General features: G+C 38.4%; 1 protein-coding gene across 6 annotated transcripts in view; it reads right to left on the bottom strand.

Annotated features, from left to right (window-relative positions):
• LUC7L2 (LUC7 like 2, pre-mRNA splicing factor) overlaps positions 1-17,954 on the bottom strand; it is a 40,431-nt gene extending 22,477 nt beyond the window's left edge. For 2 of the 6 annotated variants that reach the window (XM_087968212.1, XM_026694689.2), the window contains exons 1-3: positions 17,601-17,954; positions 8,222-8,292; positions 4,319-4,413 (exon numbers count right to left, since the gene is read on the bottom strand). Coding sequence is in view for 3 of the 6 variants with exons in the window: in XM_026694689.2 (XP_026550474.1) it covers positions 4,319-4,413; positions 8,222-8,279 (153 nt within the window). In the remaining 3 variants the exon portion in view is untranslated. Of the gene's footprint in view, positions 1-4,318; positions 4,414-8,106; positions 8,293-17,306; positions 17,428-17,600 lie in introns of those variants that run through there. The other 4 variants (XM_087968211.1, XM_026694682.2, XM_087968210.1 and 1 more) reach the window with 3 other exon arrangements.
• Positions 17,955-26,014: the final 8,060 nt, after the last annotated feature.

Here is a 26,014-nt window from a genome sequence, read left to right as displayed (position 1 = left end):
AGGGCATATACCATTCAATACTGAGCAGCTAAAATAAGTGTAAATTAGGTCATAAAGACATAGCACATATGAAAAGTACTTAAAATAAATAGAATTAAACTAGATGACATTCATCCAGTATTGGGCCACATCAACAGCATTTTCTCTCACCAGCATGTCTTCCTCTGTGTATGTTGAAGAACGTCGTATGCACCGTAGTATATGTGGGATGGATTGTTTGCACATTCCCAAAAAGTATGTTCTATAGCAGAGTTGTCAAACTCCTGGCCCATGGGCCAGATGCATCATACACTGGCCACACCCACTCCCAGTTTATTGAAGGGGGGAAAAAGTCCTGATACGTCACATGATGATGTGAGTTTGACACCCCTGTTCTATAAGGAAGCTCCAAATTCTTAGATTATCCTCTGATCTTCCTACCCTGGCAATCTCCACACAGGCCAAGGTTGTTCTTGACCGGGCAACAGGCACTCATGTGATTATGCCCAGTTGCCTGATAGTTCCTTTTCTATTAGAGCACTACTGGTTGCCTGGTACACTCTTGTCTATTTTTTAAAGTGTCTGCTTAACTTCTAAGCCTTGTAACTTTTTTTTTAATCTCGCCTTTATTTTTGGTCAACTCAAGCAATGTACATATTAATATTCTAAACTTCCCCAACAATGAAATGGTTTGGGCTCAGTGTATGACTTATTGTAAGTCACCTAGACAGCTGTAAATGCCTAAGTGAGGACTAAAACCTATGATACCCTAATTTCCATACCAAATTACCTCTCAAGTCACTTTCCTTCAACCCAATTTAGTCAAATGTTGATACTTGTAGAGGAAAAATAAGAGAAGGGAGCACTATGTAGGACTGCAGAGATAAGAGCTATTTGAAAGTCCCGTCCCCCCCCAATAATACACCTATGCTCTGAGGTGTTTTGATCTTTATTAAATGTTAGTATTATGTCAGAGGTAGTCAGTGCCAAATAAATAAAAAATAAAACCATACAGTTTTATTTGCAAATCTATCCACATTTCCTCCTATGTCACTATTTGTTCTTTTTTTTTTTTTTCCTAATGTGACACTATTTATCTGTGTCTTGATATGGGCAGATGTGAAACTGCAGCCAATTCTAGCACGTAATGAATTCTTCAGAATGGATCTAGATACCGGCTTATTCAGCAAATCACAGCTTAGGCAATCTGTGAAGGCAGTATCTAGATCTATTCTGGAGTTCATTACATGCCAGAACTGTTATCAACACCATGGAATAGTAGGCTAAAAATCCCCTTGCCAGTAGCTACATTCTATATATATATGTAGACATTTTTTAGGCTGCAGACAAGAAAATTTATATACAATTTTATAAATCAGATACATAAGTGCCAACAGGCTAGAAACTAGCAGACTGAGTTCAAGACCTCAGACTTCTCTCAGCCCTAGGAAGCAAGCTATGGCAAACCACTTCTGAAACTGTGCCAAGAAAACTTCAGGGAATTGCCCAGACAGTTGCCAAGGAGTCAACACTGACTCAGAGGCATATCTCCCCACACTGCGTTATATATATTAAATAAAATACACAGTACATTTTCTTCACTTTGTTTTGCTTTCTCTTCTCCTTGCATGCCAGCATGATACAAAATGTTTCTGCATTTATAACTTCTATTTCTATAGCTATGTGTGATGTATTTCATTATAAGAAAATGCATGTCTTCCTAAACAAAAAACAACTAATCCCAAATCTTTCCTAAACATTAAACTCTATCCTAACATAAAATGCAATATTGGTTCAGTACTTTAAATAGAAGTGGTAATGTAGTGTTTATTACCACCACAATAATATATACTAAACGAATTTATAAAATGCTATGCATTTGGTTTTAAATGAATATGATTCCAGCTATCATTCTCTGAAGATAGATGGAGACCTTCAATATCTCTCCAGTGAATTTGCTCAAGGATAATATTCTTCAAGTATTAAAAAGAAATGAACAAAAAAAAAGATTTATAGAGAAATGATGGTGAAAGGCAACAACATCAAAATAGGCAGAGGGAACACAAAATGCCAAATGTACAGATATTTCCCTCCCATTATGAATAAAAAGTAAGGATAATAAAAGGCCTTCATTTCAATGCCCCCAGAATTATCTTTTGTTGTAACTAAACTTTTTAATCACTTTAAATCAATGAGAACAAGTTAACAATAATTAGCATCTCACTGACTTCAGCAGAACTGTAGCATTGCCAATTTAATCTAGATTCAATGTTCACTTTGTTCATTTCCAGTGTTGTTGTGTTATGAAGATCTAGACTGAAAAGACATAGATCTAAGTCCATTTATACTCTTGGAAATTCACTGTGTGCAATCAAGTCACTAATTCTCACAGCAGGATCACCTTAGTGGGCTATTGCTATAGGCAAATTGTCACCCTAAAGCCTTCCTGAGCTTAGTAGGATACTAATCTAATCAATTAATCAATAAAAACTTGAGGCTGGCAAAAAGTGATAAAAGCAATAGAACCTTAAAGATGCTAAATTCAGTTTTAGTAAAAGCAGACATTAAAATTAGAGCCACAAGCAATAAAAAAATGGACATGTTCTGGACAGCCTTTGGAAAAAAGTTATATATTGGCAAAGACTCTTAAATGATGACCTGCAATTCAGAACTCATATAAATCTGGAGGGCTGTTATGGTTTAGCCATAAAAAATAGATTAAGTTGTAGTATGTTTTATGGTGACAAACCTATTCTAGCTTGCTATAAATCTTTAAATATTCTGCATTTAAAGGCAAATTTCATCTCTGTGCATGTATATTTGCTAACTGGTTAAATAATAGGAAAATAATACATTATAGCATTACTGATTCCTTAGCAGTTAATTAACAAGTTTCCAAATGCATGAAATAACAAATTTAATGTGTTATTTATTTTTCTACTTTTTGAGGAGATGTATAATATTTATTCAGATATTTAGGATTTTTCTTAAAGAAAATTAAAACTGAATTTCTGTTTTTCAGTTCTCTGTGTTATAACAGTAGACTTCTTCTAAGACCAGCAAAATCATAGAATAATCATAGAAATTATTCTATATGCCCCAATTCAGTTACATTGAAAATACTAAGGTAGACTTTTATAATAAAACTTAACAAGAATATTCCATGTATCACTTGCAAAAGTATAAAAATTAATAGCCCATAGACAACCAAATAGCAATTTGAAGAACAAAACATTCCTTGGAACAATTTTATCAGATGCCATTGAAGTCAAACTTTGTGCAATGTTTCTTACAAGTGAATACATGGGTAACTGTTTTCCAGTCTATCTTTTAATATAAAGTATTTAAATTATGAATGCAATTACTTATGACACATGCAAAGTATTCCAATACTATATAAATTCTACCACTAATAAAGTCTGGTCAATTTTAAATCATTGGCTCGCATTGTGATAAACAATTTTATCTTAAATATGAATTATATTAATTTATTAAATATTATTATGATTAATATTAACCCAGAGTATAAATGTACAAAAGGCTCAGTGTATAATTCTGGATGTCTTCAATTATGAAGTTCAGACTTTAAATCTGCTTTTTTATTTAAAGTTATGTTTTTTAGAAGAACGGAATGGAAGGAACGGTACTTGATAAATGTAAAAAAAATATTTTGCAAAGAAAGCTGATAATTGAAAAAGATGCACAAACAGAAAATAACAGTACATGAAAAACACAGAATAAATGGAAAGATAATAGCTGAGGTTTCTAATTTGGTGAAAAAGCAAATATATTGTATTTAACTGAATTCTGGATAATAGTTCATATAATTTTCTATAGTAATATTTAGAATTTATATTATTGGAGGAGTAAAAACTGTTGATGCATACAGGTTTTATGTTTTTGTTAAATGCTTCATATTTATTTTTATTTCCAATTTCAGCATAAAAATAATGCAACATACTGAATTTTATTAAGCAATCTGGATTCAAAGCAAAAAGTTATGCAGGACCTATGTTGATTCTCATGTCACACTTGTCATACTCTTTTAAAAAGCAGAGTCCTTTTCTGGATTTGGGCAGTAGCTATTACACTATTTCAGAAAAATCTATTTTTGATTTACTTTGCTGCTTTTTCTACTACGCATGGTTATATTTGTGCCATATCCCAGTTTCCTTTTTTAATGCAGATTGCTGCAAATCCTTATACCTTAATTTTATAATGTAAATACACAATCAAAAATAAAATAAATTTGTTTGAGTGCTTCTGCAGAGGTAAATATATATCTTAATTTATAATTTAATATTTATGGCTATAATATTTATGAATATAGAATACGCACTGTTCCTGAAAGGACATCATGAGGACAACAGTTGAGAAGATGACTTTTGCACACTCTGTCATCACTGAATTTAATTCGCTGACGTGTAGTATCACCTGAAACATAGAAATATACATTTCTGATTAGAGAATCATGTTATATTGTATAAAGCATTTATACTTTTCATATACTTTCACTTTTGTTCAAAAGAATATTCTGCTTTTCACAAAAGAAAAATATTAGGACTATAACATTTCAGCTTCCACAATGGATGCAAGTTTCTAAAATAATGTAAAAAAACCTAAACACTAGGTAGAAATTCATTGCTTCTAAAACAGTAAAATTGATTATATTAGCATGAACAGCCTTCAAAACATTTACATTACATTTTCTGATGTTTACTGAATTCCCGCTGTCAATTCTTCAAGAGCTAATCCATGGCACTGGTCCATTTACTTCTGGCAGAGGCAACACATATTGAAGATTTAAAAAACAAAACAAAACCTGTATTATATCACTGGGAAAACAATGCTTGCAGACAGCATTATTCAAGAGAGCTGAAATCCTCTAGTTTAACAGATAATTGGAGTTGGAAGGGACCTTGTAGGTCATCTAGTCCAACCTGCCGCCCAAGCGGGAGACCCTACACCATGTCTGACAAATGGTAGTCCATTCTCTTCTCGAAAGTCTCAAGTGATGACGTTCTCACAATTTCCGAGGGAAAGCTGTCCCATTGGTTGATTGTTCTGTCAGAAAGTTTCTCCTTATTTCCAGGTTAAATCTCTCTGTTCAGTTTCCATCCATTATTCCTTGTCTAGCCTACAGGTGATTTAGAAAATAGCTTGACCCCTTCTTCTCTGTGGTAGCCCTTCAAATATTGGAACACTGCTATCATGTCTCCCCGGTCCTTCTCTTCACTAGACTAGCCATGCCCAGTTCCTGTAACTGTTCTTCATATGTTTTAGTCTCCAGTTCCCTAATCATCCTAGTTGCTCTTCTCTGTACTTTTTCTAGAGTCTCAATATCTTTTTTATAGTGTGGTGACCAAAACTGGATGCAGTACTCTAGGTGTGGTCTTACTAAGGCTTTATAGAATGGTATTACTACCTCACTTGATCTTGATTGTATCCCTCTGTTAATGCAATTTAGGATTGCATTAGCTTTTTTGGCTGCTGCTGCACACTGCTGGCTCATATTTAGCTGGTTATCCACGAAGACTCCAAGATCCCTCTCACACTTACTGCTATTGAGCTTGGTTTTACCCAGTCTATATGTGTACTTTTGGCTTTTCTTACCTAAGTGTAAGACTTTACTTTTCTCTACATTGAATTTCATTTTGTTAGATACGGCCCAGTGTTGTAGTTTGTCAAGATCCATGTCAAGCCTATCTTCTTGGGTGTTAGCTATTCCTGCCAGATTAGTAGCATCTGCAAATTTAGTAAGTTCCCCTTCTATTCCCTCATCTAAGTCGTTAATGAAGATATTGAAGAATACTGGGCCGAAGACAGAACCTTGTGGCACCCCACTGCTTACTTTTCTCCATGTAGATTAGACCCATTAAGGACTATTCGTTGAGTACAGTTTGTCAGCCAGTTGCAAATCCATCTGGTTGTGGTGCTATCTATCCCACTTTTTTCTAGCTTAGCAAGAAGTAGGTTGTGGTCTACTTTGTTGAATGGCTTGCAGAAATCTAAGTATATTATGTCCACAGTATTTTGCTGGTCTACTAATTTAGTGACTATGTTGAAGAATGAAATAAGATTGGTTTGGCATGATCTGTTCTTAACAAACCCGTGCTGACTGCTAGCTATTACTTTACTTGTTTCTAGATGTTGGCAGATCTGTTTTTTTATTATCTTTTCCAGTATCTTCCTGGGTATTGATGTTAGGCTGATTGGTCTAGTTTCCTGGGTATGTTTTTCCCCCCTTTTTTGAAGATGGGAACCACATCAGCTCTTTTCCAGTCCTCTAGTAGTTCCCCGGTGCTCCAGGATTTTTGAAAGATATGGTGCAGTGGTTTGAGATTACCTCTGCCAACTCCTTTAAAACTCTGGGATGTAGTCCGTCAGGCCCTGGTGATTTGTGTACATCAAGATCAGACAGGTATTCTCTTACTATTTTTTTTTTTTTTGCTTATTTTAACTTTTATTTCTGGTCTGTCTTTTACAGTTATGTTTTTGGTGGGTTGAGCTATAGTTTCTTTTTGCGTGAAGACCGATGCAAAGAATGAGTTACGCAGCTCTGCTTTCTCTCTGTTGCCTGTTACTACCTTGTTGTCTTCTCTCTTTAGTGGATCGACTGTTTTCTTGATTTTTTTCTTGTTATTTATAAGTTGGAAGAAACTTTTTTTTAATTATCTTTGACTTTTGTTGCAAGTCTTTGTTCGTTCTGAGCCTTTGCTTTCCTAACTTCGTCTTTGCAGATTCTGGCTATCTGCTGATATTCTGCCTTAGTTGTATGTCCCTCTTTCCATTTTTTGTACATATCCTTTTTTTTCTTCCAATTTGCCAGAGAGATCTTTGTGCAGCCATGCTGGTTTCTTCTTGGATTTCTTGTTTTTCTTTCTCAGTGGTATTGTGCTGGTCTGGGCTTCTATGATCATACTTTTCAGAGTTTCCCAAGATTCTTGAGTTGTTTTCCCCTTTAAGGATTTTCATTCATGGAATCTTTCCCAAGTTCTCTCTGAGTTTATTAGAATCAGCTCTTTTAAAATCAAAGACTCTGGTGTTAATTATGTTCTATTACTTGTGTTTGTGTTATGTTGAATTCTAGTATGACATGGTCACTCTCACCCAAGGTTCCTGCAGTTTCAACTCCCTCTATCACTTCTTCTCTGTTTGTAAGAATTAAGTCCAGTATGGCTGTCCCTCTAGTTCCATCCTCTACCTTTTGGACAACAAAGTTGTAAGCTAGATTGGTTAGGAACCTATTTGATTATATAATATCTTAAAGATAAATTGAAATTTTTTACAAACTTTTAAAAACCCCAAAGCATCAATCTATTTGATTATATTTGGTTAGGAACTCTATTTGACTATATAACATCTTAAAGATAAATTGAACTTTTTTTACAAACTTTTATAAACCCCAAAGCAACAACCTGCTTACCACATACTGAAATTCAATTACAAATTTAATGTCACATCTGTGAACAAGGTTGGAAAAGTTTTAGCCAAATGATATGCAAAACACTGGCTACTGATTTATTGCAGGTATTTTCCCCCCAATACAATGGGCAGAAAAATAATCACTGTCTCAGATTTGAAAAAGATAATTCCATAAAATGTATTTTCAGTCTAAAGATGTAGAACCGGATACAATCCTTTTATTTCCAGGGTTTTTTAAAATGTATTTTAAATTATGATTATATAAAATGAAAACCTACTGGTGAATTACTGAAGCAGAATATCACTGCTGGGAAAAAAAACAGGAGTTTTAAAACTCTATCCCAACATTATTCATTTCAAAAAGGAAAAAGATTTAAAATAAAAAATATAGCCACTATCCTATTCTCATAAAATTGGAAGAATTTAAGCCTATGCAACAATTCTACACTTCAAATTTCTAATCAACCTATTGCGCAATTCCAGAATAACTATTTGCCCTAAAAAAGAACTATGATGTAACATTTTCAGATGGGCTGTACTCTGCTCAAGTATTTGTTTCTGATATCAATGTTTATCAAGGTTAGTCAAATAAGCAATTCACAAAGCTTCAGAGTAGTTCAACAATAGGTTTTCAGAAGCTAGGTTTTTAGATTTAGTAATTTTATACTAATTAAAATTTGGAATTGTCTTTAAAATCCACACCTACTACTGCAGAAATTGAGGAACTGGGATATTTTCCCACCAGTTTTCCTCTCTTTTTAAAGACACAAATTGTTGGTTCCACATTAACACATCTGAAAAGTTAGCAATAACTCACGGCTCGGCGAATGCGGGGCCTTTCTGACACTCCCTTGCAGAATGAAGTTGGCAGGCATAGATACATTGAACCTTTATAAATAAAACAAGGGGCTATATTGTTCAGTTTGTATATAATAAACTCTGCCAGCATTTTAATTACAGTGTCTAGAAATACATTGTGAAGGTAAAGAGTAATAGGAAACCTGAAGTATTTGTGCCTGAGAACAATGAGTCAGCTTTGTATTCAAGGGAAATTTTGTTAAGAAAAGTTACCTAAATTATAGCTGGAAAAATATTTTGATTACTAAGCCCCTATGTTGTTTATCTTCCACTTTAAGCAATCTAGGAATTTGCTTAAAAATGTTATCCCAATACCTAGAATTTCAAATATATTTCCAGCCTTGTTTAAAATGCTTTTCATTTTAAAAACCCATTCGTTTCCAGATAAAACTTATCTCAAAATGCAAAATCAGTATTAAAATGGATTATCAATTTTTAAACATTTTAAAACACACATTTTGAAATAGATTGTTCATCAACATTCAACAATGGTAACTGAAAGAGAAATGGAAACTAGCAGAACTAGCATTTTCTTTTTACTGTTGTATATTCTATGCGATCAGGGTATTCTTGCAATTGTCACAATGAATGTATATGAACAAGTTTAGCGTTCTTTAGAAACAGTAAGTTCCTTTAAAAAGTATGTCTGGCCCAAACCATATTTCACCACTCTAAAATATGGAAGCAATTATATATTTGTATCTCTTTTTAAAAAAAATCCTTATATTATCTTTTAATTTACAACATAGTTTCATGATAACAATTAGCTCCCTAAAACATGTGTTCTCCACCAAATAATAATTTAGAGGAATATGGAAATACTAATCAAATTTCATGCTTATTACCAATACATATAAGAAAATATTAAATCTGCCCACTATACATACATTTAACTACATATTCTTCTACAGAAATAGAAGTGCGCCTTTTTTTCAGGTAACATTCTATCATAAGCAATTATTTGAATACATCAAGATACATATATATATATATATATATATATATATATATATATATATATATATAAACTATGACTTTCTTCCCATTCCACCTACTCTAATTACCCCAGTAACATTATTGATATTACTACTATTACTGAAATCTTTTTTAACCTATACAGATCCTGATTTTATCTTATCATGAAAATAAGTTTGTTAGAATGAAGCAAAAAATTAAAATGTCAAAATGCATCAACATGAATCAATCTACATGTATATATATTACACTATAATATTTTAATCTGGTACCCTATTAAGATAATGTCAGAAGCATGTCCACAGAGACCACATGCAGGTCAACACGTAACTCTTTCAATAATTATAGTTCCAGGTTTCTGTGTTAGTGGAGCAGCAATAAACTAAAGAATAAGTGAGAAAGGAAAACCTTATATTTTTCACTCCCTGGTAGCTGTCCAGATTACTGCTTCCCTACCACTGAAAAGCAAACATGACTATTTGTGTGTGTATCCATGTGTTTACGTATGTGTGCGCGCGTGCGTATCAATCAAATACCCTTTAATTCTTGTTGTAACTACACTTAAATGATTACTTCCATAACAAATTATACAAATCCCTCAAATTCCTACTTCAGCAGAAGCTATGTTTCAAAAGAGTAGGACATCAAATATTACAGAAAAAAGCATCGATTGTTTAAAAATAAATAACCAATTATATATTTGATAACTTTTTATATCTGATGAACAAGAACATTTTTCTGTTAGCATAATTGTGCACGCATCACTGCACACAGAATAACAAGTAGGTAGAATCAGTCTATTCATATAGTGGAAAGATTACACTTGGCACTTATACAGATGTTAAAACTTGTTAAGCCACTTTGAATATTTTTAATTGCAAAACTATGCTAACTAAATATTATTAAATGAATAATTACTCAAAAGTGCTCTTGGTAATTGATCATACCAATACTGCATTTAAAAATCAGTTCTTTCAACACAAAACAATTTCTCTTTTCTTTATTTCACTGGCTTACTACGGTATTGAAACTCAACATTAAGAAAGCTAAGATTATGGCATCCGACCCTCTCAATTCCTGGCAAATAGATGGGGAAAGAAATGGAGGTAATGACAGATTTTATTTTCCTGGGCTCCAAGATCACCGCAGATGGGGACTACACCCAAAAAATTAAAAGATGTTTGCTCCTGGGGAGAAAAGCTATGGCAAATCTAGACAGCATACTAAAAAGCAGAGACATCACCCTGCCAACAAAAGTGTGTATAATCATGGCTATGGTTTTCCCAGTTACAATGTAGGGCTGTGAAAGTTGGGCCATAAGAAAGGCTGAGTACCAAAGAATTGAGGCATTTGAACTATAGTGCTGGAGAAGACTCCTGCGAGTGCCTTGGACTGCAAGACGATCAAACCGGTCAGTCCTAGAGATCAACCCTGACTGCTCTTTAGAAGGTCAGATCTTGAAGATGAAACTCAAATACTTTGGCCACCTAATGAGAAGGAAGGATTCACTGGAGAAGAGCCTAATACTGGGAAAGATTGAGGGCAAAAGAACAAGGGGACAACAGAGAATGAGGTGGCTGGATGGAGTCACTGAAGCAATGGACTCCAGAAGATATTACCGTGTTTCTCACAAAATAAGGCCGGGCGTTATTTTTTTTTGACCCCCGAAAAAAAGGCTAGGCCGTCTTTTGGGGGGTGACTTAATTCCCCCCTCTTTGCATCCTCGGGTGGGCGGGCAGCGACAGCTTGGATGTTGACCTCGGCGTTGGTGGGGCACTTCGTATCGGGAGACCTTCTGCCACCGTTGCTTTCCCTCCTCTCTTGCTGCTGCGGCATTTAGAGCAACGCCACGGCATTTGGTGTAGCCACGTGCGGCCAGCCAGGGCTCCTCCCTGCAACCGGAGCCCGGTGGAGACACTCGGCTTCAGGCGCTCCTGTTGCCGCCTTCCTTTTGCCTTTGAAGATAAAGCCAATTATTTTAAAAACAATGCCCTACTACAACGTGGGGAGGCGAATCTCCCGGGGCCACAGCGGGAGAGCCGGGCTCACCTGAGCTTGGCTTCCTTCCCAAGTCCCTCCAGCGTGAACCCGAAGGGGCCACCGGGAGAGGCTGCCTGAGGCAGTGATAGCGCCCACCCGTCCACGGACAGGGAGGCGAGGTGATGGCAGCGCTGCTTCCCTGGCTGGCAGAGCCCGAAGCCGCCCGTCCTTTCCACCCCTCGCCCAGCCCATCCCCACGCATCTCCAAATGCGCCGGCAGCTCCAAACGCTGCAGCGGAATGGGCATCAGGCAGAGGCGCTGACTCGGTGGGGCTCAGCTCGGAGGACGCGGTGCAGGCCGTCGCCTTGCCTCCCTGTCCACGGATGGGTAGGCGCTATCACTGCCTTGGGCAGCCTCTCCCGGTGGCCCCTTCGGGTTCGGGCTGGAGGGACTTGGGAAAGAAGGCAAGCTTGGGTCGGCCCCGGCTCTTTCACTTGGCAGGTGGGCGCGCACCTGTGGCTTGCTTTCCCGGCTCTGCCCAGCCCGCACGGCTCTGGCGCGGCCCTGACAGGATGAGCAGAGGGTCCAGCGGGGAGGCGCTCGCTGCCTTGGCGAGAGCTCTGCCGGGCAGGAGGGCCCGCCTGTCAGCTGCGCTAGGCGCCCCAGGCGAAGCTCTTCGCACTCTGCCTGGCGCCAGGCAGGGATGGCGGCTGGGTGCTTCTCCCGGGGTGGGCCGATCCTGCGCTGTGGCCCCGGGAGATTCGCCTCCCCACGTGGGGTTGGGCTGCCCTCTCGGGCAGGGGAGGCTTTGTTGTACTGGTAGTAGGGTGTTGTTTTTAAAAGAATTGGCTTTGGCTTTGAAGACGAAGGGAAGGCGGCGACAGGAGCACCTGAAGCCGAGTGTCTCCGCCGGGCTTCGGTTGCAGGGAGGAGCCCTGGCTGGCTGGGCGTGGCTGCGCCAAACGCCACGGCGTTGCTCTAAACGGCGCGGCAGCACAGGGAGAAGGAAAAGCAACAGTGGCGGAAGGTCTCCCGATACGAAGTGCCCCACCAACGCCAAAGTCAACGCAGGCAGCACCATATCCGGGTATGCAACAAAAGTACTTTCTAACTGCAAGCCCCCCCCCCACCATTCCCCCCCATTTCACATGTTTAATATAGGCCTTAATTTGGGGGGAGGGGCTTAATTTGATTTTATGCCGATAAAACATGCTGGGCCTTCCTAGTGGTGGAGGCCGTATTGTTGGAGAAACACGGTAGAGGACAGGAACGCCTGGAAGAATATTGTCCATGTGGTCCCGATGGGTCGGACAAGACTTCGCAACTAACAACAACTACTATAATATTACTTTAAAGGCTAGGAAATTGCTATGCTAAAAAAATAAATACAAATAAAAATATGTTTTAAACATGCTCCACAATGAAGGAATATCTAATCTTCCTTTTCTAGTTTTTTTTAAATAATGTGTATTCTACCAATTACTTTCATTTAAACAAATCTCATTATAGATAGGAATATTGGTCATAGCTATTTGTATTAGTCATCAGAATTGCATATATAGAAATATACATCTACAGGTATGATTACTCCTTTTAAATATTTTTCCTTGTGTTTGAAAGATTATTTTCTGTTCTGAAAATATGATTCTGCTAATGCCACTCATGTTTGTTCATAAACAGCAGCATTAGTCTGATAAACAAATCTAGACAGTTTTCCCCCAACTACAATTTGGTATATTTTCTACAGCAAATCCTCACTATATGCAATATTTGGTCTTAATAAACTTTTTTTTAAAAAAATCACTCCAATGGTTTCAATAATATATTTTTCTGTCAACTTTATTCTACAATATACTGTATAGAAATTGTATCTGCATTTATTATGTAATCATTCCTAAAAACATTCTCCTTGCACTGTGACTTTTTTGTCAACTATAAATCAATTGCAAAAATTTTTGTTTTGGATTAACAAGTGGTGGAGACTCAACCAGATACATTTTTTAAAACACTTGTTTTATAGTAATTTTAGTGTGGTTTTTGTCTGAACAGGAGGAATGTGATGCTGGAGCACAACCCACTGAAATAGATGCCCGATTTACTGGGATTCTGTTATTCCTGCAGTTTTTAGCAAGATCGCAAGCCAGCTACATAGTCTTTGTAGTCACTTGATACACTGTCATAAAGAGAAGCAATAATGTATTTATGCCAGCTTGTCTGCATATGTCCAAATCTTGATTCACACATTAGAACAAGCTGAGCAATCAAGATCACAAGAATGTTGATAGCTTGATGAGCTGCACTTCTATTTAAAAAAGGTGGAGAAAACCCATTGTTCTCCAGGAATAGTTGAACTATGATTGTCATTTGCTCTGGCCTCATCATCAATAATTCTATCTGTAGTTGTATGGTTGTATTTCTACTTCAACAATATATGGATGTTTATAGGTTCTGCTTCGTATCTCAATATATCTCTGCCTATAGGTCTTTAAACATTCATCTAAGAGACAGTTATACACTGTCATATATAGATATGATAAAATGAGTAAGAGTACATTGTAGGCTCTTAAACACTACACAAACATTTCAATAGTCATTGTTAACTGTATACTAAGAAAATGTTTTGTAAAAACAAAAAAAGTTCATTTGACATGAACTTGAAATTACTCAAATGTTGACTCAATAATAAAGGATTCCCTGGACATCCTATTTAATTTTAAAGAATAACTTTGCAATTTAATTTCATTATGAAATATTGTTTATGTTGGTCTAAATCAGTACTGTAGTTTTCAATTTGTGGTCTGCGAACCAATGTGGAGTTGTGATGTCATCACAGGGGGTCCGTAAAGTCTTGAAGAAATGTTATGATTTAAATCTTGATTTAAGTCTTGGGGGTCCATGGTCATGAGTTGTGGCCACCAAAGGTATTTAAAGGGGTTCCATGTTGAAGAAAAGTTTGAGACTCACCAGTCTAAATGATAAAAAAATCTTGACACTTGAATTAATTCTCACATGACTTCTCATTCTGTGTATTCAAATATACTCAGCTAGGTTAGATAAGTAGAATTCTTGCACAGAATTAGAAAACCATATATAGAAGATATTTATCATCTACCTAGAAATCCTACTTTTAAAGCTAATTCCAAGGTTTAAATATTAGCTCACTTCCTCTTGCCTTTTGATTCAAAAACCATAGCTTACTCATTTCACTGCCCTGAAGATTCCTGGTATTGATTTTTAAAACTGCTTTTTCTGATGCTGAAACCAGAGATTCTTGTCCTGCCATCTTCAATCCTTATACCATTTCCCTTCCTATTTTCCTGTTCCCCATGGATCTGGAGATAGCAGAAATGGTCTTACAGAGATGTGAAGTTGTTGCGTCCTCTTCATTTCTGCTATTTCAATAGCTGTAACTACCAACATTTTCCTGCTTTAACACTTTCAATTCATCCTTCTTCCTGGCTGGAGATATTAAGAAGTAATGTATTTCCACTTCATTTTTAGTTAATTCCCTCTTTAAAATCTCATAAGCCCTTTTTTCAGATGTTTTTCCAGGAGTGCTAGCAACTATAATGTCACCCACCCCTCTTTTCAAGCAAGCCTTTTCCATCTCAGAAACAGAACTGCTAATAGATGCCCCAGAGCCAGAATGTTTGGTCAGGAGGTTTGATTTATGAAATACTGCAAATTGAATTATCAAAGGAGGAAAAAGAAAGGAAAATAAACCCTTTTCTTGTATTGATATTTGTTCCAACAAATATTTCACAATACCCTTCTGTGAAGCGCAAAGTACTTTCTATCTGGAAGTCTTTCTTCTACTAGTCTATAAGATGAACAGAAATGTATTCAGTGTATGTAAGCGGTAAACAAAGATATACTGAATGGAAAAGTAAAAATAATGGAAATGTTTCAGTAAAATATAGTATCCAGCTTTAAATTGTCAGATGATTATCATATATAGGAAAAAAATTGATAGAAAGCCCAATTCGATTTCTAGATGATTGGTGAGACTTTCTTGGCAATGACAGTTACGAGGATATTTGTAGAAGCTTTGGACAACCCAACTGATTCTTTAAGAGGCTCTGAACTGTTTACATTTCCTGGAGAAAAATGAGGGCCTTTGGGAGGAGGAAGGGATGGGATACATTAGTAGCAAGTGTAAAAATAACCACGTATGGGTTTAAATTATGAACAAAATAATTAATAGTTAATTCAAGCATAGGTAAAATGCCAAATAATTGCTGGTAGTTCATATACCAATAAAGATACTGTTCGGAAGTGGCATGTATCCTGTTTCTGCAACTGTGGATGATGGAAACAGGGCAAGCAAAGTTATATATTCAAAAATGAAATACAGCCTTTCAAAAATAAAGAGTATAATGTGAATCAATTACTATTGAATAAGCAGACTTTATTGGGAGCAAAGGGGAGGCAGATACATGGAATGAAATGGCCTATTTTAAGAAAAAAAATGCAAAAGGGGACATTTTAAGGTACATCACTGAGTTCCTCTAAGCCCTTGTAGATTGGAACAAAATTACCAAAAAATGTTTAGAGTCAGATGTTCCCAAAACATACCCTCTTCACCTTAAATACAGGGTTGATACTTTGGACGTTCTGGTCTTCAAGTGTTGGAAAGACAGCAGTTACAGACCTTGAACCATCTGCTTGGGCAATTTCTATGACATATTAGGCTGCATGGTTCATTATATGCGTGGTATTGACACCCTGATCCAGTTAGTGGGAGTACAAGAAAATCTGTAGCAGTTACTTAATATTAGTGTTGGAATACAGGAGATGCTGCAAAGTAAGAGTAAAAGTAAAAAGAGTAAAGAGTAAGAGTAAAAAGGCAGAGATGGTTTCCTACCTGGTAAATTAATTATTCCACATTCCCAAAAGGATAAAAATAGGAAGTAATGCATACTATGAGCCACTGTGGCACAGTGGTTAGAATGCAGTACTGCAGGCTACTTCTGCTGACTGCCAGCTGACTGCAGTTTGACAGTTCAAATCTCAACAGGCTCAAGGTTGACTCAGCCTTCCATCCTTTCAAGATGGGTAAAATGAGGACATTATGTTGGGGGCAATATGCTGACTCCGTAAACCACTTAGAGAAGGATGTAAAGCACTGTAAAGTAGTATATAAGTGCTATTGCTACTAAAAATTCTCCATCTACCACCACCTAGAAGTCCTATCTTTCTAAATATGTAAAGTCCCAAGGTCTGAATCCTAGATCTCATCTCCCCACTTCTTTCAGTCAATGGCATGATGACTATTGATTTCACAGCTTTAAAGGTCTTTGTCATCTGTCTCTTGTTTACAAAATAGCTTTCTTGGGAATGATTATCTTGCCAACTTCACCTTTCTATTAATGATTTAAAAATGCTCCTAAGCAAAACACAATGCTGGAGATCACTGTATTTTACTTACATCAAAAGTTATAATCATTTTATCACTTTATAAAATGATTATAATGTAACAGAAAATCAAAATAGAAAAACAATCTACCATGCATGGTTTATTACTGTATTTCCCAATGGAAATACACTCATTAATCTGTGTAAGCAGATTCATATGTTAGAAATTTCTTAAGATTAGTCTTCAGTCAGAACCAATTTTAAGCTTATGTTGTATACCTAACATTTTATGCAACATTTCCCCCTTTTCCACTACATTGCTTCAAAATGTGTTCACAAAGGGACTAAAATGTTTACTGCAGAAACTGCTTTAAATACTGCTCAGAAATAAATGGCTCATCACAACATATACCTATTTTGTCAAAGTAAACTTTTCAAAAAATAAATTCTTTTAAAATTGTTAATACATTTGCCAAGAAATATAAAAATAAATCCTGAAATATGAGTTTTATATATTTTGTGCCGCCAGAAATATTTTAATACCAGGGATAGGAATTAACTTGAAATGCTGGTTTGGGTCAGATATATATGTGTGCAGTACTAGCAACAAGCTGAGCGCCTTTTTCCTTTCTTCTAATTAGGTAAGTCTACTGACGAACAATAGAAATGGCACAATTTCACATTTCAGTGCTAATGAGGACCAGATCATTTTGCAAGATCAGCATGAGCTTACCCTTGTCTCGACCCTAATGCCCTGGAAACAAAGATATTAATCCTCCCGTTCCCGAATACACAACTCTTTCTCCCGTTTCCTGAAACGAACCGTACACCCAAACCTTCCCGTTATTCTCAGTGCCGAAAGCCGGCCTCTAGTCTCTCTCACCCTTGTCTGAGGCCCGCCCCTAATGGAGAGGAAAAGAAAATCGAGACACAAGCCCTGCCAATCATCACATGGGGCCTTTCTGTTTTTCCGTCAACATGCCTCTGGGAGGACTCCCTAGCTTGACTAGTAAGCAGCAGTTCTTACCGTCACGGGAAGTGCCCATGAGTTGGTCCAGCATCGCGCGCATCTGAGCCTGTGCCGACATCCTGAAAATGCGCGGGGCCCGAGTGGGCCGGCCAAATCCGTATAAACCCCGCCCACAGCGGCCTAGAAGATAATCGAACCTGACGCTGCGGTCGTTTCTCTCAGAGGCGACCTAAGGCGGAAGCAGGATTCTTCTTTTTTTTTCTCTCTCTCTCGCTGAGCTCGGGGTAGTTACAACGGCGCTTGCACCTTCCGTTGTCGAAAAGGAACAGATAACCGCCTCGCGCCCGGCGTTACCTCACAACCGAGATTACCCCGCGCGCCCGACCTCTCCACGCTTCCCTCCAGTGGCGTACGCGCGCTGCCTGGAAGTAACGGACATCCGTGCGCGTGCGCTTGTCTCCCGCCTACACTTACTATTAGTTTCCTTCTGATTGGCTAACCTGGAAACTGAATCAGGCAGGAACGTCGACCTTTCTGCCGTTGCTGATTGGGTTGACCAGTTCGTTATTCCTTTAGATTCGCAGAGGAGCTCATTGGTGGTTTAGTGTGGTCTCTTTTTATGACGTGGATCTTTTCATTTGGATCGCAACGCAACACGAACCTTTCATTTGTTTATGTCGAAAGTAAAAAAAAAAAAATCTGGTAATATTTCCTCAATAACTTTATTTGTGGGTCTATTTACTAAATCTATCAAAAGAGAAAATATAAGCAGAAACTGGGAGGAATGTTAGCTTGGCATTTCAAAATTTTGTGTTCACCATAGAAACCTATAGATTTATTGTATGATTATTGAATAAGCTTTCATAGGTCACAGTTCACTTCAGATGCATATACAGGTAGTTCTCGACACAACAGTTCATTTAATGACCGTTCAAAGTTACAACAGCACTTGAAAATGTTACTTATGACATATCTATGTGGTCACTTGATCAAAGTTCAGTGCATGGCAACTGAATATTTATCATGGTCCCAGAGTCGCGTGATCACCTTTTGCGACCTGACAAGCAAAGGCAATGGAGAAGCCATATTCCCTTAACAGCTGTGTTACTAACTTAACAACTGCAGTGATTCATTTAACAACTGTGGCAGGAAAGGTAAAATGGAGCAAAACTCATTTAAAAAATGTCTCAGAAACTTTGGGCTTAATTAAAGTCGTAAGTCGAAGAGTAACTGTAGTCCTGAGAAGGAAGGAAGGAAGGAAGGAAGGAAGGAAATACATACATGCATGCATGCATGCATGCATACACACACATACATATACACATACAATGGTACTGGGAAAAAAGAATTATGAACAGCAATGAGAAGCAGAACTGCCTATAATTAATTACTATAGATAGATCTCAATTAGCAAATGAATCCCACAAAATGGGATTATTCACATTATTCAAAGTTACATTTTTGTGGAAAATATGGTAACTGATTCCAGCTTGATGGAAAAGATAAATATTTAAACATTCACTAGTTAGATATTATAGTAAAGAATAAAAAGAATTGAATTTAAATTATGGATAGCAATGTCAGAACAATTATAGAAAGCAAAATAAAACTAAGAATTTTAAATATCATTTCTAAAAGCTTACGCACTGAACCAAAACATCTTTATTGTCTCTCAAAATATATTAGTAGTATAAACTGTATTGTTTTTCTTTAAATCTTCATATGTATTCTGATAGATGCAGAGTGCTTTATCCACACTTAACTTGCATGTTTCAATTGAGGTTAGGGTCAACATTCATAATTTTTTGCTTTTTGAGCTTTGCAACTCAAAAGATATTTTCACTTTCTGTGACAGTGCATTTCACTTTCACAGTACTATTTTCCAAGGACTAAGTTATCCTTTTCTCTGTTTTGCATACACAAAAATTAGCAGTGTCTAAATGCAACTGTGCCTGTGCTAGCCTCAATTATTCATATGCTAGTTTCACGTTGATTTCAAAGTGAGAAAAATAAAGTAGCTATAAAACTGGGTAACAGAAGATATAAGAACAACAGTTATAGGACGGAGTTATGTTAAAATATGATTGATTTTAGCTAGCAATCAATACATGGTAGCTTTTGTATGGTGATATGTAAAAATTACCAAGATTATATTATAGGGAGGTTGGTGTCAGAGTAATAGATGCAAATTTGGTTTGCACAGGAAGCCTTAAAACATGAGAAAATAAAGGTATTACAAATCCATCTATATGTTACTAAAATTCTGATTCCTGTAACCTGTAACAAGGTGAAAAAGTGCAACATAGGACAATTTTTTTTGAACCAAGGTACGTCAAGCTTCCAAAATCTAGGACCCATATGGAACTAAGAGTTTGCAGATTTTATAAAACATTTTATGAAAAAATTATCATAAATGTTATGACATAATACAAAATGTCATAAAATATTTCCTGTGCTGATGTTTAAATGTGCTAATATAATTCAACATGTGTTTTTTTCAAGACAGATACATGTATAAATGTATACCAACTTTTCCAGTAAAGGCAACACATTAGAAGCTCTGTCATTGTTGAAGACATTAAGGAATCTGGTAAAGAAATGTCACTGAAAGGATGATTCAGGGAGTCATGAGTTGTCCAGTCCGTATCCTACTAAAACAGATCATCACAGGGCAACAATTTTTGAACCAAACTATAGTACCTCAACTGGACTAATTTACAGAATGCATCCAAAATCTAGAACCAATAACTCTTGTGGAACTGAAATTTGGCAGATGTTATAAAATGTTTTATGACATAATATAAATTGTCATAAAACATTTCCTGTGGTCAGTCCTTTCACTATGCTATAGATTGTAGGGTCATTACTGGACAATTTCTTAAATATGAGCCAGCAGTGTGATGCAAAAAAGCCAACACAGACCTAGGCTGCATCAACAGAGAAATACAATCAAGATCATATGAAGTGTTAATACCACTTTATAAAACTTTGGTAAGGCCACATGTGGAATTCTGTATCCTGTTTTGGTCGCCACGATGTAAAAAAGATGTTGAGACACTAAAAAGAGTGCAGAGAAGAGCAACAAAGAGGATAAAACATATGAAGAACAGTTGCTGGAATTGGGTATGGCTAGTCTAGTGAAGAAAAGGACCAGGGGACACATGATAGCAGTGTTCCAATATCTGAGGTGCTGCCACAAAAAAGTGAGTCAATCTATTATTCAAAGCATCTGAAGGCAGGACAAGAAGTAAAGAATAGAGTATAACAGAATAAAATAGAACTGGCAGGAACCTTGGCGGTCTTCTAGTCTCCCCCCCTGGTCAAGCAGGAGAACCTATACCATTTCAGATAAGTGATTGTCTAGTCCAATGGTGTCAAACTCAATTTCATTGAGGGCCGCATCAGAGCTGTGGTTGACCTTGGAGGGCTGGGTAGGTGTGACCAACCGGGTGGGTGTGATTGACCTGGGCAGGTGTGGTCAACTGGGTGGGCGTAGCCAACTTGACGCCACTGCCCAAACTGCTGGCATGTTTCCTGTTCGCATTGGGTAGACCAGGATGCCCCATGGGCTGGATCCAACCACATCGCAAGCCGCATTCAGCCCATGGGCCTTGAGTTTGATACCTCTGGATAGATAGATAGATAGATAGATAGATAGATAGATAGATAGATAGATAGATAGATAGATAGATGATTGATACATGATATGATAGATATGATAGATCAATAGATAGATATGATATAGATGAGAGAGAGAGATAGGATAAATAGAGGGATAGGTAGACAGATAGACGGATGGATGGGAGCACCAAGGACCCCTCTTTTCAACCTGGAGTTAAAAATATTCTTTATTGATAGGATCTGCTTCCGGCTCTAGCGATCACTCTTCATGGCAGGATGACTCATATGTTGAAAAAGTTGTGGTTCCTAAAGGACAGCAATGAGTTCAATGCAGAGATCAATAATGACCCACGGCTGTGAGACAACCAGGAAGCTCACTTCTCTGGTTCCCGCCTGTCCAGTTCCCATCCCTCAGCCACTCAACGAACCATGCAGGTCTTGCCTCTGCTTGTGAAGTCTTCCCCAGCTCCAGTGGAGGTCAGAAAGAAGGTTCAGTCTCCAGCACTGGTGCTGCCCGAGTTGGCACACAGAACAACTGTCAGGACCCTTCCGGGGGCTCCTCAGATGGAGATCAAGCATGGCATGAAAGATCCCACTCCTTTGCCAAGGGTGTATGAGAGGGAAAGGGCTCAGAGGATCAACCTAGCCCAGGGGAGAAGATGTTCGCCAGACGCCGTCCTGCCTTTATATCCATGTATATATGCTAGAGGGCTGGGCTACCTATGAAAGGGTAGCCCATGAAGGGACTTTGGAGGTCTTCTAGTTCAAGTTCAAGTGGAGACCCTACACCATACCAGACACATGAATGTCCGGTCTCTTTTTAAAAACCACCACTGTTGGAGCACTGACAACTTCTGGTGGCGAGCTGTTCCACTGGTTAATTGTTCTCACTGTTCGGAAATTTCTTCTTAATTCCAGGTTGCTTCTCTCCTTGAATAACTTCCATCTGTTGTTTCTCATCCTGCCTTCTGATGCTTTGTAAAATAAGTTGACCCTCTCCTCTTTGTGGCAGTCCCTCAAATACTGGAAGATTGCTATCATATTCCCCCCGCCCCAGTCCTTTTCTCTAGACTAGCTATACCCAGTTCCTGCAACCGTTCTTCATCAGGCAGGGAAGTTATAGTGCAGACCACCTCAGTCAAAGAATTTTGACTGGCGGGGTCTAGGAAGAGGGTCTTTTCTACTACTGCCATTGTATTAGGGAACATCTTGCCCTCAGAGGTAAGGAAAGACCCCTCTTTCTTGGCCTTTTTCAAAGGGATCGAAAGCTGGCTGTGCAGCCTTGTGCAGCAGGCACAAAGGTCCACAAAATTCTGGGGCTGGTTGGTACCCCAGCTGCTCTCCACATTCCTCCAAAGCCAACGAAGCTGCCCCCTTAGTCTCCATCAGCCACAGTTCCAACTCATCCTCCCCGGATTCAGGCTCCAACGTGGGCATGACAGGATTCAACTTAGCAACAGAAATTTTGGGTTCTGTTGTGGTTGTAAGTTGAGGACATTCTGTATCTGTGATGGTTGTAGCATCCTGGGGGTCACCTGATAGCCATTTGTGACCTGCCCAACTGGCTTCCGCCAAAGTCTTGGGACGAGATTCGACTAATGACTGCATTACTCACTGAAAAATCACGGGTTCATTTAACCATGGTAAAAAAAGGTCATAAAGCCAGGCACAAGTTGCTTAATTACCACCTTGCTAAGCACCACAAATTCTGGTCATAAGTTGAGGACTATCTATACAGGCAGTCCTTGACTTACTGCCATTCATTTAGTGACCGTTTGAAGTTACAACAGCGCTAAATGGCTTGTCAGAAGGTCGCAAAAGGTGAGCCCATGACCCTGGATACTGCAACTGTCATAAAAACAAGTCATTTGCCAAGAGTTCAAATTTTGATCACATGACCATGGAGATGCTGCAACGGTCGTAAGTGTGAAGAACAATCATAACTTCCTTTTTCAGTGCCATTGTAACTTTGAACAGTCACTAAGCACTTAGACTTATATACCAATTCATAGTGCTTTGCAACCCTCTAAATGCCCCCAACAATCTGGATCCTCATTTTACTGACCTCAGAAGGATGGAAGGCTGAGTCAACCTTGAGACGGTCAGGATTGAACTGCTGGCAGTCGGCAGAATTAACCTGCAATACTGCATTCTAACCATTGTGCCACCAGGGATCTAAATGAACTCTTGTACAACTAGCTGTATTCCAGAAATCTTCAATTAAAATTAAATCTTCAATCTGGTTTTGAGTCTAGAATAGACCTAACTGAGAAATGTCTCAAACTTGTTTTGTTCCTGAGAACAAATCCTGGGAAATTCTGTGGATCTTCAAACTGTGAATCACAAATTCTTCCTTTCTTCCTTTTCCTTTTTTTTCCTCGCAGCACATGAATACCTGGATTGAATATTCCAAGAGTCACGAGAGAGGGTGTCATTAAGAGCACCAGTCACCTCCTGAAGTTTGTTTCGGAACATTGAAATTTCAGCGTAAGTTACAGTTTGGGATGAGAAGTGAAATATTTTAAAAGAAAAAAAAAAGTCTATTTGCCTTTTGAAAAAAGCACCTTTGGGATGTGACCAGGATGATATAAGAAGTCTTGCTTGAGCTGGGGGTTGGAGGAGAAGATCTCCACAATCTCTTCCAGCACTGTGGTTCTGTGATTCTAGGGTTCTATGATGCTAGGATTCTATAATTCTAAGATTCTAGGATTCTATGGTTTGAAGATGCCATAATTCCAAGATTCAATGATTATAACATTCTAAGATTCTATGATTCTAAAATGTATGATTCTAAGATTCTATAATTCTATTATTCTATGTTTTAAAGATTCTGTTTCTAAAATGTATGATTTTAAGATTTTATGATTCTAAGATTCAGCGATTCTCTGATTCTAAGATTCTCTGATCCTATGATTCTATGATTCTAAAATGTATGATTCTAAGATTCTGTGATTCTAAAATGTATGATTCTATAATTCTATGATTCTACGTTTTTAGATTCTGTTTCTAAAATGTATGATTTTAAGATTTTATGATTCTAAGATTCAGTGATTGATTCTAAGATCCTATTATTCTATGATTTTAAAATGTATGATTCTAAGTTTCTATTATTCTAAAATGTATGATTCTAAGATTCTATGATTCTATAATTCTATGATTCTACATTTTTAAGATTCTGTTTCTAAAATGTATGATTTTAAGATTTTATGATTAAGATTCAGTGATTCTCTGATTCTAAGATCACAAAGATTCATTTCTGGCAGAGTTTGGGGGAGAGAAAGAAGGACTTCTGCTGCTTCTGCTGCTTTCCTTGCATGAAGCCAAAAGTCAGTCAGTCTCTCTCTCTCTCTCTCTCTCCTCTCTCTCTCTCCCTCCTCTCTCTCCCCCCGAGAACAAAGATGGAGATGGTATCCTGCGATCCCAAATAAAGAACAATCGATCGGTAGGAAAACAGAGTGGGGAATTTTCCTGCAGACTTCTTTTTGGATTTTCCCAGGGTCTCTGATCCGCGGGATTTAAAATTATCAGTTTGGTGGTCCCTGAGGTCCAAAAGATTGGTGACCCTGGTCCAGACTGAGTGGCTCTGGGTTTGGGGTTTTTGCCCCCTTTGATCTTGGATGGGGTGGCACTACCCCAAACAACCCTGTGCATAATCTGGGGGTTCTCCTGTACTCGCAACTCCTACCTGAAGAGCAGGTGGCGGTTGTGGCCAGGAGGGCCTTTGCGCAACTGTGGGTTGTGTGCCAGTTAAGCCCTTTTCTGGACCAGCAATCCCTACTCACAATCACTCATGTTCTAGTCATTTCCCACCTTGAAGAGCAGCTGGAAGCTCCAGTTGGTGCAAAATGCAGCTGCCCGCATGGTTTTGTGCAGACTTGTATCACACCTCTCCTGCGGGAGCTGCGTTGATTGCCGATTTGCTCTGGGTCCAATTCAAGGTGCTGGTTGTCACCTTTAAAGCCCTTCATGGCTTGAGACCAGGTTATCTGAGGGACCGTCTCTTGCTGGTCAAATCTACCTGACCCATCAGAATGGGGAGGCAGGGAATTCTGTAGGTCCCATCCCCTAGGGCAGTGTTGGCAAATCTTTTCGGCACCAAGTGCCAAAACAAGAGTGCACATGTGTATGTGGGGGAGCACCAGAAACTGGAAGAGCAGCTCCCTGGTGCGCGGGAGCACTGGAAACCACTTGGTCTTCCGGTTTCTGGTGCACATGTGCATGTGAAGCTCAGCTTCCCAGTGCATGCATGGCGGGGACTGCTCTTCTGGTTTCCAGCACTCCTGCATGCGTGAAGACCCTGGAAGAGCAACGGGCAATGCCTGGCGGGTCCGGAGAGATGGCTCTGTGTGCCACTTCCGGCACATGTGCCATAGGTTTCCCATCATGGCCCTGAGGAGATACACCTGGTGGGACCCAGAAGAAGGGCCTTCTCCGTGGTGGCTCCCTTTCTCTGGAACATCCTTCCCCCAGAGATTAGAATGGCTCCCGCTCTAGCACTCTTCTGGAAGGCACTGAAGACCTGGTTCTGCCAGAGGGCATGGAGAATACAAAGTGGGATGGAGCCCATTAAATGGCTTGTGTGAGTTATTGTCACCAGGGTGGGGTGGGGTGGGCATTATTTTATTTATTATACGTTATTCTTTTATTAGTTTTATGTGATGTTTTTATATGTTTGTAAGCCACCTTGAATCATCATGTGTGAATAGGTGGCAATATAAATCTCCAAAAATAAATAAATAAATAAAATATCACATGGGGCTGGACAAATCAGGTGGATTTTTTTGAAAATGTAAGGCAAACTTTGACATTTTTTTCCCCTAATAGGAGGGAATCATCAACTCCACAGCATC

This window comes from Notechis scutatus, chromosome 6, assembly GCF_049901735.1.
Source record: "Notechis scutatus isolate UNSWTSFEM ecotype Mainland chromosome 6, rNotScu1.2, whole genome shotgun sequence".
NCBI classification, from domain to species: domain Eukaryota; kingdom Metazoa; phylum Chordata; class Lepidosauria; order Squamata; family Elapidae; genus Notechis; species Notechis scutatus.
This window is presented reverse-complemented; position numbering and strand designations above follow the sequence as displayed.